Source organism: Doryrhamphus excisus, linkage group LG3 (genome assembly GCF_037039965.1).
Source record: "Doryrhamphus excisus strain RoL-2023G ecotype Guam linkage group LG3, RoL_Dexc_Guam_v1.1, whole genome shotgun sequence".
In the NCBI taxonomy this organism is placed as follows: domain Eukaryota; kingdom Metazoa; phylum Chordata; class Actinopteri; order Syngnathiformes; family Syngnathidae; genus Doryrhamphus; species Doryrhamphus excisus.
The window spans coordinates 3692403-3707290 of record NC_136359.1 but is presented as its reverse complement, the minus strand read 5'-3'; the positions used below and the strand labels follow the sequence as shown (position 1 = coordinate 3707290).

Genomic DNA, 14888 nt, shown 5'->3' with positions numbered 1-14888 from the left:
TCGTTCGCTCAGCGACATGTGTTTGGACGGACGTGTTTCTGCTGTAAGCCGGCTAATTGATCTCCATTAGCGGCTTTGGATAAAGAAAGGAACCTTTGCACTCGCGGGATCATGATACTATGTGCATGCAGCACTTTTAAAAAATGTTAATCCTTGTTTTCATTTATGAAAACAAAGACCTGCCATACTCACAATATGCTCACAATACGAAGTGAAATGTGTGGCTTAAGGTTTAAAGTCTGTTGCCACGGTGATGTCATCATGTTTTTATGTGTTTTTGCGCATGTGTGTATGTCCAGAATCCAAAGGGCCACGGAGTCTCTCAGGACGTTCCAGCCCTCAGCCCACCCCTGCTTTGACGAGTATGTGCTGGACACGTCCAGAGAAGAGATGCTGCTCAGAGAGTTGTGCTTCGGTGGAGGTAACAAAAGTCTAAGACAGGGGTCTCAAACTCAATTTCCTTGGGGGGCCACTGGAGCTAGGGTCTGGTTGAGACTGGGCCACATCAGTCAAACACATTTATTAAAAAAAACAAAAATTTTTTTAAAACTTTTTATTTTTTACACAAAATAAGATGAAAAATAACTAAAGAATAAAGAAAATCAATCAATCAGTAATAAATAAATATAATAATAATAATAATAAAAACTTAAGAAACCACATATAGTTGGTGGGTAGACAAATTATTTTTTTCAGATTAAAATGAACAAAGCATTATTAGAGCCCTGTAGACATGACAAAACACGACTATAGTCACATTTATACTCTTTTTATTTACAACATATTGCGCAACTGCAGGGTCTTGAGACACATGCTAACTCACAAAATAGAGAGCTAGCGACCTAAATGGTAGCCTTCAAGGTATTTCCTTTAAACTTAAAAAAGCCAAAAAATTACCACTTCCACACGGATAGGGAGGATAACTATTAACAGTTATTTAACCTTTAACATGAACATTAATCAAACGTAATAATTTTTTCTGGGTACATGATACCATACAGCATCCATATCAAACTTGCGCGGGCCGCACTAACATTAAACTTTCATATCAAGGCGGGGGCCCGCGTGTTTGAGTCCCCTGCTTTAAATCCTTTTATAGAATCTTTCATAAGAGCACCCGGAAGGAATCTATGTTGGTTGCTTTTGGCGGCCATGTTTGTAATAGTGAGTGATGCTCTTAATGTGAGCTTCAGGCAGGAAGCACGTTTTCCTGTGCCTTTTTTAAAGCGCTGCAGTCATTCCATTGTAGCGCTGACAAACGATGCTGCGTTGAAGACCCATTAAGGTATCACTTGGCCGCGCCTTTAAGCGCTCCTAATGCGTGCTCACAATGGAAGTGGAAAATGCTGCCGTTTTGCGACTTTGGAACATGAACACAACAAAAGGAATGTTTTCATGCTACTCCTGTGCCAGAACCGTTTATCGTCCCGTGCCTGTTATACAGAAAAGCGACAATTGCCGGCATGGCCTTGCACACTGACGCAGTCGAAGGTGGCAAATTGATTTGAGAGTCCAGGACCTCATTGGAGATGTTGTTCCTCAAACGGTTACCATGACAACAGCACTTCTCTCCGCCGTGCCAGTAACATGAAACTCGGTGCGGAATAATTGAGTCCATCTCCTGTTTGTTGCGGGAACAGACACGCGGAAAACGAGAGAAAGCCGACCCCTGCTGTGAAACTTGGCCGTGGTACGGTCCGTCTGGTAGTTCTCCTTTAAGTGTTGATCAATGGAGTCTGATGGCCCACTGCCCCATTTTGTCTCAACGTAGAGGCCAAGAAGTGATGCCATGAACGTACTAGTAGTAGTAGTAGTATTAGTAGTAGTAGTTTTCCACCTTTTTAAAGAAAACACTCAAACTAATACAACATAGTAGGCTTGCATTCACAGTCCCAGTAAGAAATGCACATATACTCAGTACTGCACGCCGCCATTTTGAGTAAGTATATATTTTTTTGTGGAACACGCACGTAATTTTTCATTCTTTATGAACACAAATTCAGTATTGTCATTCTATTTGTTATTATTACAAGTATTACATAATTAGAATGATTACTATTCTATTCTCATTTCTCACTTGTTTAGTCCCGGACCCCCCTATGATCGACCTCTCCAAGAGCAAAGTCTACAACGAGGCCACCATCTTTTGGAAACTGTCTGAAGACCACCTACCCACAGACCACCACCTGCTTGAGTACCGCAGGTGCTATTTTTATTTCCTCCCCTTATGACTGAATGACTCTCCATCTGGTACTTTTACAATCAGTAACTGTTACATTTGTTCACTTCATGCTTTCCTAATATTTATTATTTATTATTTTATTTTATTTTATTTTATTTTATTTTATTTTATTTTATTTTATTTTATTTTATTTTATTTTATTTTATTTTATTTTATTTTATTTTATTTTATTTTATTTTATTTTATTTTATTTCATTTTATTTTATTTTATTTTATTTTTATTTTTATTTGCACGGCGATCGAGTGGTTAGCGCGCAGACCTCACAGTTAGGAGACCAGGGTTCAATTCCACCCTCGGCCATCTCTGTGTGGAGTTTGCATGTTCTCCCCGTGCATGCGTGGGTTTTCTCCGGGTACTCCGGTTTCCTCCCACATTCCAAAAACATGCTAGGTTAATTAGCGACTCCAAATTGTCCATAGGTATGAATGTGAGTGTGAATGGTTGTTTGTCTATATGTGCCCTGTGATTGGCTGGCCACCAGTCCAGGGTGTACCCCGCCTCTCGCCCCAAGACAGCTGGGATAGGCCCCAGCACCCCCCGCGACCCTCGTGAGGATCAGCGGTAGAAAATGAATGAACAAATAAATTTTCACACTGCATGTAGTCTGCCACGGCATGTCCGACATAATCGAGTGAAAAGAAGTTCTCCTCCCATTCAGTGTGGAAGTGGTACGTTTTGGGCTTCTAACTTTGCCCTTCTTCCCTACTCCATTTGAAACAGTTCTGATTAAACAAATTGGAGGCTAACAAGTTAGCTCCGTAGTATGCTATGCTATTTTTAACCCATAGCCTGCACATCTGTGTTGTGCAATGTGGTGCAAACAAAGAATAATACGATTCTGAAGGTGACTGTTGGGGTGTTATTTCATGCCTACAGGGCTCTAATAATGGGGTGCTGGAGCCTATCTCCAGCATCCCATTATTATAATAATAATAATAATAAACATTGATTCGTTCATTTCAACAAACCGGATCATTTGGGTTCATTCAGTAAAAAGATCCGTTCATTTTGGTCAATTGGTATGGCCGGTCAGCTGCGTCGAGTCAGTTTGTTCACTCATGTTTACATTCGTTCCGACTCAACAGTGCAACACGTGATGACTAGTGATGTCGGTCATGAACGAACGAGTCAATTGAACTATTTTTTTTTTTGTGAACAGAATGAACGACGTCACAGACTGTGTCAGTCAATCTCTCTGTCTCGGTCTTTCAGTCGGGCGCGACAATAGGATAAGACAGGAAACCACGCAGATAGTCCCGCCCTACAAAAGGAGCAGTGAACCGACTCTCCAGCCGTTTTACGAACGGGTATTTTAGCAGCGGTGACCACGTTTGTGCCGTTTGCAAAAAAGAACTATTTCTTTTAACCCGTTCGTTCATCACCGACCGCCACTAATGTTAACCTTTTGAATGTCGTTTCAGGTTGGGTGCCCCCAGCCCGTCCCAGGAGGGCGGCGACGACGGCAGCAGCGTGTGGAGGGTCACAGAGCGAGTGTACGGACCCACCGCCGTGGTGTGCAACCTGGTCGCTGACAGCTTGTACGCCTTCAGAGTGCGGAGCTGCCGGAACGCCATGTTCAGCCCTTACAGCCCCGAGGTCACCTTCCACACCCCCCCTGCACCCGGTAATGCGTTCATTCATTTTGCCCAAATTTTCCAGAGCATTCAATTGGGCAGGATTTTTCTTGTGCAAAGATTATCAAAAGACAGATGCTTCACTCGTTTACGTTTTCAATTCTGACGGAGGCAGTGGAGCTCAGTGATGTTTTTAATGGATCGCCATGGTAATGCTTTTTGTGGGCGAGAGATTATTACACAAAATATGATTTGAGTAAGTGTTATGATTGTAGCATCCGCATTCCTGCGCTCCGGATCATGGAGGACCGAGTGATGGGCTTCACCGTGCATCAGTAATGAGGAGGAATGTCATTGGACACACACAAACACACACACACACACACACTGCAGCTATCTTTAGCTCAAGCTCAACATAACATACGCCCTATTAGCCTCAACATTAGATATGCCTGCACAAACTAGTTCTTAGCCCCCCCCCCCCCCACGTTGCCCATCAATCCACAGAGAGGCACAGCCATGATGTCATTTGGCCCACTAACTATTTTTAGAATGTAATTAGTTCCTTCAGAACTGCCGCTCAGCTCATGGCGATTCATGACATTTCACAGGGCCTTGGCATGTTAGTGGCTACTATGGACAGCTTGGGTTGCAGCGCCCTCTTGTGTCGGGTTGCGGTTATCGCATCCATTTACACAGGATTTGGCTTGCTTGTATCCAAGCTTTGAACTTCAATCGTAATAATGCATATATATATAATAATAATAATAATAATAATAATATATATATGTATGTATGTATATATGTGTATGTATGTGTGTGTGTGTGTGTGTGTGTGTATGTATATATGTGTGTGTGTGTATATATATATGTGTGTGTGTATATATATATATGCGTGTGTGCGTGCGTGTGTGTATGTCTATATGGCCCCCACGTTTTTGTAAACTATATATATATATATCCTCATGGCTGCTCTCTCTCTCTCTCTCTACCTCTACATGTGCAGCTTTCGACTTCCTGTTCAGCGACAAGTGCGGCTTCAGCACAGAGCGTCTCATCCTGAGCAAGAGGCGAGACGCCGTGGAGAGCGTGGCCGGCATGGCCTTCCTGCTGGCGGCGGAGCGCGTGCAGACAGGCGGCTACATCGGACTGGACTACATCATCGGGGACACGGGCATCTCTCAGGGAAGGTAGGCCGCCACTACTACTACTACTACTACTACTACAGATATTAAATGTATTTTCATTTTATCAGCTAATGATAATGAACTCAAATAGAAATACAGTTTAGTTGAATTTGGTCACATGGTCACAGACTTGATGGCTGTCCACTACAGTGGACTTTATTCTGGTAAAGTTATGACTTTTTTTGGATGCCTGTAATAAAGTTATTCTTGTGAGAGTACGACTTTATTCTCGCGAGAGTGCGATTTTGTTCTCGTGAGAGTGCGATTTTGTTCTCGTGAGAGTGCGACTTTATTCTCGCGAGACTTTATTCTCGCGAGAGTGCGACTTTGTTCTCGCGCGACTTTGTTCTCGCGCGACTTTGTTCTCGCGCGACTTTGTTCTCGCGCGACTTTGTTCTCGTACAACGTAATTCTCGCAAGTGTGACGCTATTGGATGATAGCAGTCTATTTTGTGAACTCCAGTATGTAATCCCATTAATAGAATGACTCCTTCTCCAGACACTACTGGGCCTTCAAGGTGGAGCCTCACTCTTACATGGTCAAAGTGGGTGTGGCCTCAGACACCAAGCTGCTGGAATGGTTTCACAGCCCCAGAGACACCAGCAGCCCCAGGTAAGCATCCGTGCTAACCTTGTTAGCATCGCGCTAACGAGTCGGGTGGGGCGCTAAGCCTGTGATGTAAGAGAAGCAGCATTAACTTGTAAAGAGCTTATTCCCCAGACGGAAGCAGCTCGTGTTCAAGGTCCCACATTGAACCATTTTCACCACTTCATCAGCTTTGTATAAGTGGGAAAAAACATGGAGCCTATCCCAGCTGTCTTGGGGCGAGAGACGGGGTACACCCACAGGGCACATATAGACAAACAACCATTCACACTCACATTCATACCTATGGACAATTTGGAGTCGCTAATTAACCTAGCATGTTTTTGGAATGTGGGAGGAAACCATGCAATGCACGGGGGAGAACATGCAAACTCCACACAGAGATGGCCAAAGGTGGGATTGAACTCGGGTCTCCTAGCTTTAGTGCATGCTAACCACTCGCTTTTGTTTCTTGATTTTTAACTTGATGCTTTTTAATCCCAGGTACGACCACGACAGCGGCCACGACAGCGGCAGCGAGGACGCCGCGTGCTACGATCTCTCCCAACCCTTCACCCTCCTCACCGCGGGCATGGGTAAACTCTTCATCCCCAAATCGTCTACATCCGGCGACCCGGGCAACCGCACGCTCCCCATGCCTCAGCGCCTTGGCGTGTGCCTGGACTACGACGCGTGCCGGGTGTTCTTCTACGACGGCGACAGCATGAGGTGCCTTTACGAGCGTCAGGTGGACTGCTCGGGGACCATGTACCCGGCGTTCGGGCTCATGGGCGGCGGCAAGGTGCAACTGGAGGAGTTTGTCACTGCGAAGAGACTTGCGTTCTGAGGAAAGAGTGGTGGGGGGAACGCACCGATTTTGTTAGCGACGTTTGCACCTAGCGAGGGGGCGTCGCCTCCAGGGCCCAAAAACTAAGTTAAGTCTCTTTGCTTTTAATTAAATTAGCGCTTTTAAATGTTTTTTTTTTTTTTTTTAAACGTGAGATGCCTTTTTGAGCTTCATCACTGATCGTGTGGCTACGTTAGCAGCTAGCGCCTCCGTGCCTTTCCTTTCATTTCGTTTGCGTCACAATCACGCGTCGTCGGCACAATTGTTTTTTTTCGTAGCACCGTATGTAACGATGTATGTATCACACGCACTGGGGTCACCTTGTTTATGTTTAGTTTAACACGGGAAAAAAAAAAAACACGACTTTTGTCTGAATGTCAGCTTGAACATCACTTCATAACACAAGACCGAGCCTCGGTTATGGTGCAACCCAAACAGCCTTTTTCGACAGTTCAGGTTTGAATCCCTGTCACCAACACATGTCTCTGCACATATGGAGGTGTTCCGTTTTTTTTTTTTTTTTCATTTTTTTTCAAATTTTTTTTTTTCATTTTTTTTCAATTTTTTTTCAATTTTTTTTTTTTTTTTTTTTAGGGGTTTACGGTACTACGCCAGGTGCTTTTGATCTTTTTTTCCAGGTGTCTAAATAAATGCGACCTACCTCTTTGCTGTCAGGCCTGGGGGGGTAAAAAAAAAAAACAAAAAACTGTTTACTACCCTTTTGAGCAGATTTTTGGGTTTGATTTCTACGTAGTCACTTTCAACATGTCTGGCCTTTTTTTTTTTTTTGTCTTTCAACACTGGAGTTCAAGCGGACCTGAGAAACTACACTGTAAATTTTTTTTTTCTCCACACTTTTTAAACATGTTATCCACATTTTGTGTTGGTTCATAATAATAATAATAATAATAATAATAATAATAATAATAATAAATAAAGTTTGTTTTCTATTTAGCCAGATTTTTTTTGTAGTAATAATGTCTGTTTAGTGCAACTTGTCCACAGAGGTCAGAAACTTTAACAAAAAAAAAAACACTTTTTCAAGGATGGCAGCTTTCTATGGAGGAATGTATACCATAATAACAGCTGAATGTCCTTATTGCCCCCCCCACCCTCACCCCACCCCATACAAATCTAAACCAAATCTCTTCCAACACAATCAAAGCTAGCATGCTGCATGTTGGTAACACTTTCTCAATAATAATAATAATAATAATAATAAAGTTTGTGCAATATTACCTGAATAGAAACAGCTAGCTTGGATGCTACATTTGCACTGTTAGTCATTAATTAATGGAATATAATTAAAGGCCTCCAACTCAAATGAAAAAAGTTTCTTCCTCGAAAGTGAAGTGCTTGGATGTCAGGTGGTGGGTTCATGTGTGTATGATGTAAATGTGAATATTATTATTATTTCATTGCTGGATTATTTTAAGTGTGAGGACGTCATTCAATAAAAATGGTGTGTTTGTAAAAAAAAATGTCTTGTGTGTTACATCAGGTTTGACTTGATTAAGCCATAAATGTTAAAAATATGAATTGTAATTGTATTATTTTTTTTATTGTTAGTACAACATTGCTTATTGAATATTATTCAATTTCTGTTTGTCTTGAGGAACTTCAAAACAAGAAAATAATAACCTCACAATGGTAAACCTAGTGGTTGACGACCTGTCAATCATCCAGGCACCTGCAATGGTGGGCGGATATGGTGAAGGGGGCGGGACAGTCTTTGACGTCATGCGTCTGAACGCGGAAGAAGCGACGTCGGCAAGAAGTGGGCAATGAGCCTCCACCGTCAATTGAGGTGTACTACAAACGACGTCAGGAGCCACTACCTCCACGGTATTCCATCATTTTTCCACCACTGTTCTCCACTTCCACTAGGCCACATCCTCGCTTCAAGCTTCCACACCGCCCTTATGAGCATTGAGCCGAGGAGGACACGCTGGGAATCCGTTGAAGGTACGTTGGCTAGCGGCGTTCGCGGCTATGCTTGCCTGCTACCTGTTAGTTAGCTAGCTAGGTAGACTGTGTCAGTGTCAGCTGTCCCGTCAACATGTCACCTTTTCCCACATTTGGGAAGCCTTTTGCGGTTACAGTCTCCTTTTCTGTGACGTGGTGTGTTGTCGGAAGCTTAGCCGGCTTTGACTGCTAGCTTGGTTTGCTGGGGAAGGTCGCGTCTGTCTTCGCTAGCATTGACGTTAACGTCACCTTGCAATGAATGTTGTGATTTGGTGTAGCGACTTCCGTGTGGTTTGTTTTCTACGCCAGGTGTGCGGACAGGTGGGCGGGGACCCTACGTGTTTTAAGCCGATGTTGACGTTGATGATGTATGTCATCTGTATGTCATCTCCAATCTAATTGAAGTTTAGAGGGTCTTCACACCTTCCCAGCTTTTTAACTACAGAGTATATTTTGGGGTGCAACACTTTCATTGGCCACTATATTATTGGCACAATATCATATATATATATATATAATGGCAATGGTTTAATTTCATTTGAACATGCATCAGATTACAATTGAATGCATCACATAATCAGTTCCCAGTTCCACATGTCCAAAAGGAGTAGGAAGAAGCAAAGCTTATTAAATCCTACCCCTCCATCTGGTACTTTTACAATCAGTAACTGTTACATTTGTTCACTTCCTGCTTTCATAATTTTTTTTAAATTAACATTTTATTTTGGGCTGCACGGTGATTGAGTGGTTAGCGCGCAGACCTCACAGCTCGGAGACCAGGGTTCAATCCCACCCTTGGCCATCACTGTGTGGAGTTTGCATGTTCTCCCCGTGCATGCGTGGGTTTTCTCCGGGTACTCCGGTTTCCTCCCACATTCCAAAAAAAACATGCTAGGTTAATTGGCGACTCCAAATTGTCGATCGAGTGGTTAGCGCGCAGACCTCACAGCTAGGAGACCAGGGTTCAATCCCACCCTCGGCCATCACTGTGTGGAGTTTGCATGTTCTCCCCGTGCATGCGTGGGTTTTCTCCGGGTACTCCGGTTTCCTCCCACATTCCAAAAGAAACATGCTAATTTAATTAGCGACTCCAAATTGTCCATAGGTATGAATGTGAGTGTGAATGGTTGTTTGTCTATATGTGCCCTGTGATTGGCTGGCGACCAGTCCAGGGTGTACACTGCCTCTCGCCTGAAGACAGCTGGGATAGGCTCCAGCAGCACCGAATATTCACACTGCATGTAGTCTGCCATGGCTTGTCCGACATGATCGAGTGAAAAGACGTTCCCCTCCCATTCCGTGTGGAAGTGGTATGTTTTGGGCTTCTAACTTTGCCCTTCTTCCCTACTCCATTTGAAACAGTTCCAATAGGCACCAGCAACCCCTTGTGACAATTTAATTTAATTTAATTTAATTTAATTTAATTTAATTTAATTTAATTTAATTTAATTTAATTTAATTTAATTTAATAAATAAGGAGTTAGTATGTTCTCTGTAGGCGGCATTATTAATTATGCTTACTACCCTGTACTAACACAATGTGATGTTGATGTGAGAGGAACCCCTCCTCCCCCAATGGGAAAACATGCAACCTCTTGTCCAATAGAGAATCGAACCCTCACCATGCTGATCGACTAGATTTCCCTCCTTTTCACTTCCTGTAGGTTAAGTAGTCTTGCTTCCTGAACTGAGCCTAATCAATGACATAAAGACGTACATTTTGTATTGGTAGTTAGTCTCCATTGAAAATTGTAGCCAACTTGAAAGGTGTGGTGTTTCCTGTTTTGACAGGAAGTCTTGCCCAAGACTCACCGGCCAGAGGTCACCATTGTTCACCAATTGTTCACCGATCCTTTGGTGACACTTCATGACCTTTGTGAATCAGCGTTTCTGCGCTTGTTGTATCGGCGGCGTGTTTTCTTTCATGCAGATCCGTTTGCATTGGTTTTGTTTTTGAACCTGCAGCGCCTGGTATTCCAAAAACCACAAACATCCACTAAGATCTCACGCCGGCAGATGTTGCAGACAGGGCGGAGCCTCTAGATGACGATGTTTGTGTCAAAAGCGTACGATTATTAAGTCTGCCAAGTATGAGAGGTTTCGTTTTTAGCATCCCTGTTTGTTGGTAAAATGGATTGGTATTGAAATTATTAGTAAAATTGAATTACTTAGCATAAACCTGAAAGGATAGCTAACACATGCTATTACAATGCTAATACAATTTTGGTGGAAACCAAATTGTGGATATTTTCTCCTGTCTCTCATTAATGGAAATGAAGGTGATTGCTCAACCTGCCAGTTATTTATAATGACAGCCACCTTGCACAATGCAAATAGCCACAGGAATTAACATGAACAATTTAAATTAATCCACGGCTTCATGTTGTCCACATGAAAGTAGGATCCAATATTAATAAATATTTATTTTTCATAGTTTTGGCATTGAAAATTTGTTTGACTTTAAATACAATTTTGGGCGGCACGGTGGTCGAGTGGTTAGTGCGCAGACCTCACAGCTAGGACACCAAGGTTCAATTCCACCCTTGGCCATCTCTGTGTGGTAGTTTGCATGTTCTCCCCGTGCATGCGTGGGTTTTCTCCGGGTACTCCGGTTTCCTCCCACATTCCAAAAACATGCTAGGTTAATTAGCGACTCCAAATTGTCCATAGGTATGAATGTGAGTGTGAATGGTTGTTTGTCTATATGTCTATAATGTGATTGGCTGGCTGGCCACCAGTCCAGGGTGTACCCCGCCTCTCGCAGCCAGCTGGAACAGCTGGGATAGGCTCCAGCAACCCTTGTGAGGAAAAAGCGGTAGAAAATGAATGAATAAATAAATTTGTTTTACCATTATTAGAGCCCTGTAGGCATGAAATAACACCCCTATAGTCACCTTCGGAATCATATTATTTTTTGTTTGCACCACATTGCAGCTTACTTGTTAGCCTCCAATTTGTTTAATCAAGACTGTTTCAAATGGAGTAGGGAAGAAGGGCAAAGTTAGAAGCCCAAAACATACCACTTCCACACGGAATGGGAGGCGAAACTTCTTTTCACTCGATTATGTCGGACATGCCGTGGCAGACTACATGCAGTGTGAATATTCAGGGGGGTGCTGGAGCCTATCCCAGCTGTCTACGGGCGTGAGGCGGTGTACACCCTGGACTGGTGGCCAGCCAATCACAGGGCACATATAGGCAAACAACCATTCACACTCACATTCATACCTATGGACAATTTGGAGTCGTCAATTAACCTAGCATGTTTTTGGAATGTGGGAGGAAACCTTGCAATGCACGGGGAGAACATGCAAACTCCACACACAGATGGCCGAGGGTGGGATTGAACTCAGTTGTCCGAGCTGTGAGGTCTGTGCGCTAACCACTCGACCACCGTGCAGCCTCAGTGTGAAAATAATGTAAGTAATATCATGTATCATGTAGCATTACTGACACCTAGCAACCTCACTAGGCTTCCGACTTTTTGTGTTTCAAGTAGGAAGGGGTCGGAAAAGTTATCACAGGGTTAATTAATAAAAAAAAAAAGGCGATCGAGTGAGGGAGCGATGTGTTCTCTCTCAGGAAGCCATCAAAGCGGAACATGAAATATTTTATGATGCATGTTATAATATTTAATCAGCAGTAGTAAAGCGATACGGAGCGTGTGACATGCAAACAAATAATGCCGCCATTGTTATCCCACATATGTCATCCATGCGTCAATGCATCACAAACCTGTTACAAAAGCAACACCCAATCCGTCACACCCCCGTGCAAAGCACCCGCTTTATAAAAATGACAGATCAACATTCATCCGTGCTAAATATGCAGCGGGGGATTCAGTCACATTGATTGACGGATGGTGTGTGCATTAGGATGAGAGTCAAAGCTAATCCGTTGGCATATGGTTTCATTAAGTGCACGGCAGGGTGCTACCCTCAACTCCTCCAGCTATTGACTCAAAAAGTAACACTTCCTGGTTTTCGTCATTTGAAACGTCATTTATCACATAAACAGAACATGCGGTCAGATGAGTTTACTATTCTAGCATGCTTTGTCTAGCATGCTTTGTCTTGGTTCTGCAGATCTCCAACCTCCAACCAACATTGCGGAACATATCCATTTAAGTCAGGGGTCTCAAACTCAATTTACTTGGGGGCCACTAGAGCTAGCGTCTGGGCGGGACTGGGCCGCATCAGGTTTTCCAAAAAAAAAACCCCAAAAACGCATTTATTAAAAACAGAAAAATTAATAAACTTTGCTTTTGTTTCAATTTTCTACAATAAAAGCTCTGATAAAACATTCCACTGTTCTCAAATATCTTACTTTTTATTTTTCTACACAAAATAAGATGAAAAATAAATAAACAAATCAATAATAAAGAAAATCAATCAATCAGTAATAAATAAATCAATATAATAATAATAATAAAACGGCAAATAATAAAAACATAAGAAACCACATATAGTTGGTGGGTAGACAAATTATTTTTTTCAGATTAAAATGAACAAAGCATTATTAGAGCCCTGTAGACATGACAAAACACGACTATAGTCACATTTATACTCTTTTTATTTACAACATATTGCGCAACTGCAGGGTCTTGAGACACATGCTAACTCGCAAACTAGACCGCTAGCGACCTAAACGGTAGCCTTCAACTTATTTCCTTTAAACTTAAATAGCCAAAAAACTTACCACTTCCACACGGATAGGGAGGATAACTATTAACAGTTATTTAACCTTTAACATGAACATTAATCAAACGTAATAATTTTTTCTGGGTACATGATACCATACAGCATCCATATCAAACTTGTGCAGGCCGCACTAACATTAAACTTTCATATCAAGACGGGGGCCTCAAACACGCGGCCCGCGGGCCACATTTGGCCCGCGGGCCGCGTGTTTGAAACCACTGATTTAAGTCATGCGGACTTTTCGAGCTGTCCACGGGGCCGGCCGTAGCCTGCGCTCTCAATCGTCTGTAATCTCTTGTCTAATCACGTAAAGGATGGTCCTTTTGTCTCGGGGTGAGAGGTCAGAGTGCATTGTACAGGTCAGGTGGTTGCACTGCAGTGCTGCTGTCTCATCACAATCAAGCATCTTATTTTTATGATTATTATTATTTTTTTTTTGAAGATTTAGGTATATGGAAGGCAATTTATTTAGGCATTTATTTGTTTGTTTATTTTGACCATGAAAAACATCCAAAGCACAACAAATCAACCAAAATCATTCATTCATTCATTCATTTTCTACCACTTATTCCTCATGAGGGTCGCGGGGGGTGCTGGAGCCTATCCCAGCTGTCTTTGGGCGAGAGGCGGGGTACACCCTGGACTGTTTTTTTCTACTTTTTTTTTTCCATACTCTAGTAATCAGCAGGAGAACATAGGTAAGTTTTCTTAACAAACAAACAGGGTGTACCCCGCCTCTCGCCCAAAGACAGCTGGGATAGGCTCCAGCAACCCTCGTGAGGATCAGCGGTAGAAAATGAATGAATGAACAATACACGCTATATTACAAAATAAGCAAAAACCACAAATATAATACATTCAGAAGTCACGTTCAAAGTTGGTGTAGTATTCAACACTGGTCACTAGGGGTCAGTAATGTTACTGTACTGTATTTAGTCTGATTAGTATATCTACTATTTTGAATCATAAGAGTGTAAAGGTGACTATAGGGTTGCTATAGGGCTCTAATCATGTTAAACGGGTTTTCTATGATCCAACTATGAAAATTAATTCATTCATTTTCTATTGCTGATCCTCACGAGGGTCTCAGGGGGTGCTGGAGCCTATCCCATCTGTCTTCAGGCGACTGGTGGCCAGCCAATCACAGGGCACATATAGACAAACAACCATTCACACTCACATTCGTACCTATTTGGAGTCGCCTATTAATTTTTTTGAATTTTTGGAATGTGGGACGAAACCGGAGTACCCGGAGAAAACCCACGCATGCACGGGGAAAACATGCAAACTCCACACAGAGATGGCCGAGGGTGGAATCGAACCCTGGTCCTCCTAGCTGTGAGGTCTGCGCGCTAACCACTCGTAATGTCTTATTCTAAGTCCAAAACGTCTTATTTTCTATTATTATGTCAAGTATTTTGCGTCATAAAAGTGACTGTTATGTGAGTCTTATTTCATGTCTGTGGAAAAAAACCCTCTTATAAAATAACGAATCCGACTTTCCGGAAATACACTGCGGTCGGGATCTGGAAAACCGATTTAACCGCGATAAACGAGGGCCGACTGTATATAAAAGTAGCTGGATTAGATTTGCTCTCAAAGGAGGCGCCAACACTAAACAAAGCTAGCGCGGCGCAGGGAGTTAAAGTAAGCTTATTACAGCGAGATCAAAAACAAAACACTTCAGTTGCTCCCGTAGAGGCTACGTGTTTTTTTTAGAGGACCACATCGGAATGCTAGGCAGTTAATGATGAAACTGTGAGTATTCAAAAAATCACATTTTGGA

The 14888-nt window shown here is 42.6% G+C and overlaps 2 protein-coding genes across 9 annotated transcripts in view; both read left to right on the top strand.

Moving 5' to 3' along the window:
- trim36 (tripartite motif containing 36) overlaps positions 1 to 7349 on the top strand; it is a 29638-nt gene extending 22289 nt beyond the window's left edge. For all 6 annotated transcript variants that reach the window (XM_058070766.2, XM_058070767.2, XM_058070771.2 and 3 more), the window contains 6 exons: positions 300 to 421; positions 2086 to 2203; positions 3665 to 3867; positions 4824 to 5007; positions 5504 to 5617; positions 6095 to 7349. In XM_058070766.2, coding sequence (XP_057926749.2) covers positions 300 to 421; positions 2086 to 2203; positions 3665 to 3867; positions 4824 to 5007; positions 5504 to 5617; positions 6095 to 6437 — 1084 coding nt within the window. In that variant the 3' untranslated portion in view covers positions 6438 to 7349. The remainder of the gene's footprint in view (positions 1 to 299; positions 422 to 2085; positions 2204 to 3664; positions 3868 to 4823; positions 5008 to 5503; positions 5618 to 6094) is intronic.
- An 831-nt stretch (positions 7350 to 8180) lies between these two features.
- Positions 8181 to 14888, top strand: part of ccser1 (coiled-coil serine-rich protein 1) — a 164065-nt gene continuing 157357 nt past the window's right edge. For 2 of the 3 annotated variants that reach the window (XM_078789466.1, XM_078789468.1), the window contains exon 1: positions 14597 to 14860. In XM_078789466.1, the coding sequence (XP_078645592.1) occupies positions 14850 to 14860 (11 nt within the window). In that variant the 5' untranslated portion in view covers positions 14597 to 14849. Of the gene's footprint in view, positions 8403 to 14596; positions 14861 to 14888 lie in introns of those variants that run through there. The other variant, XM_078789467.1, reaches the window with a different exon arrangement.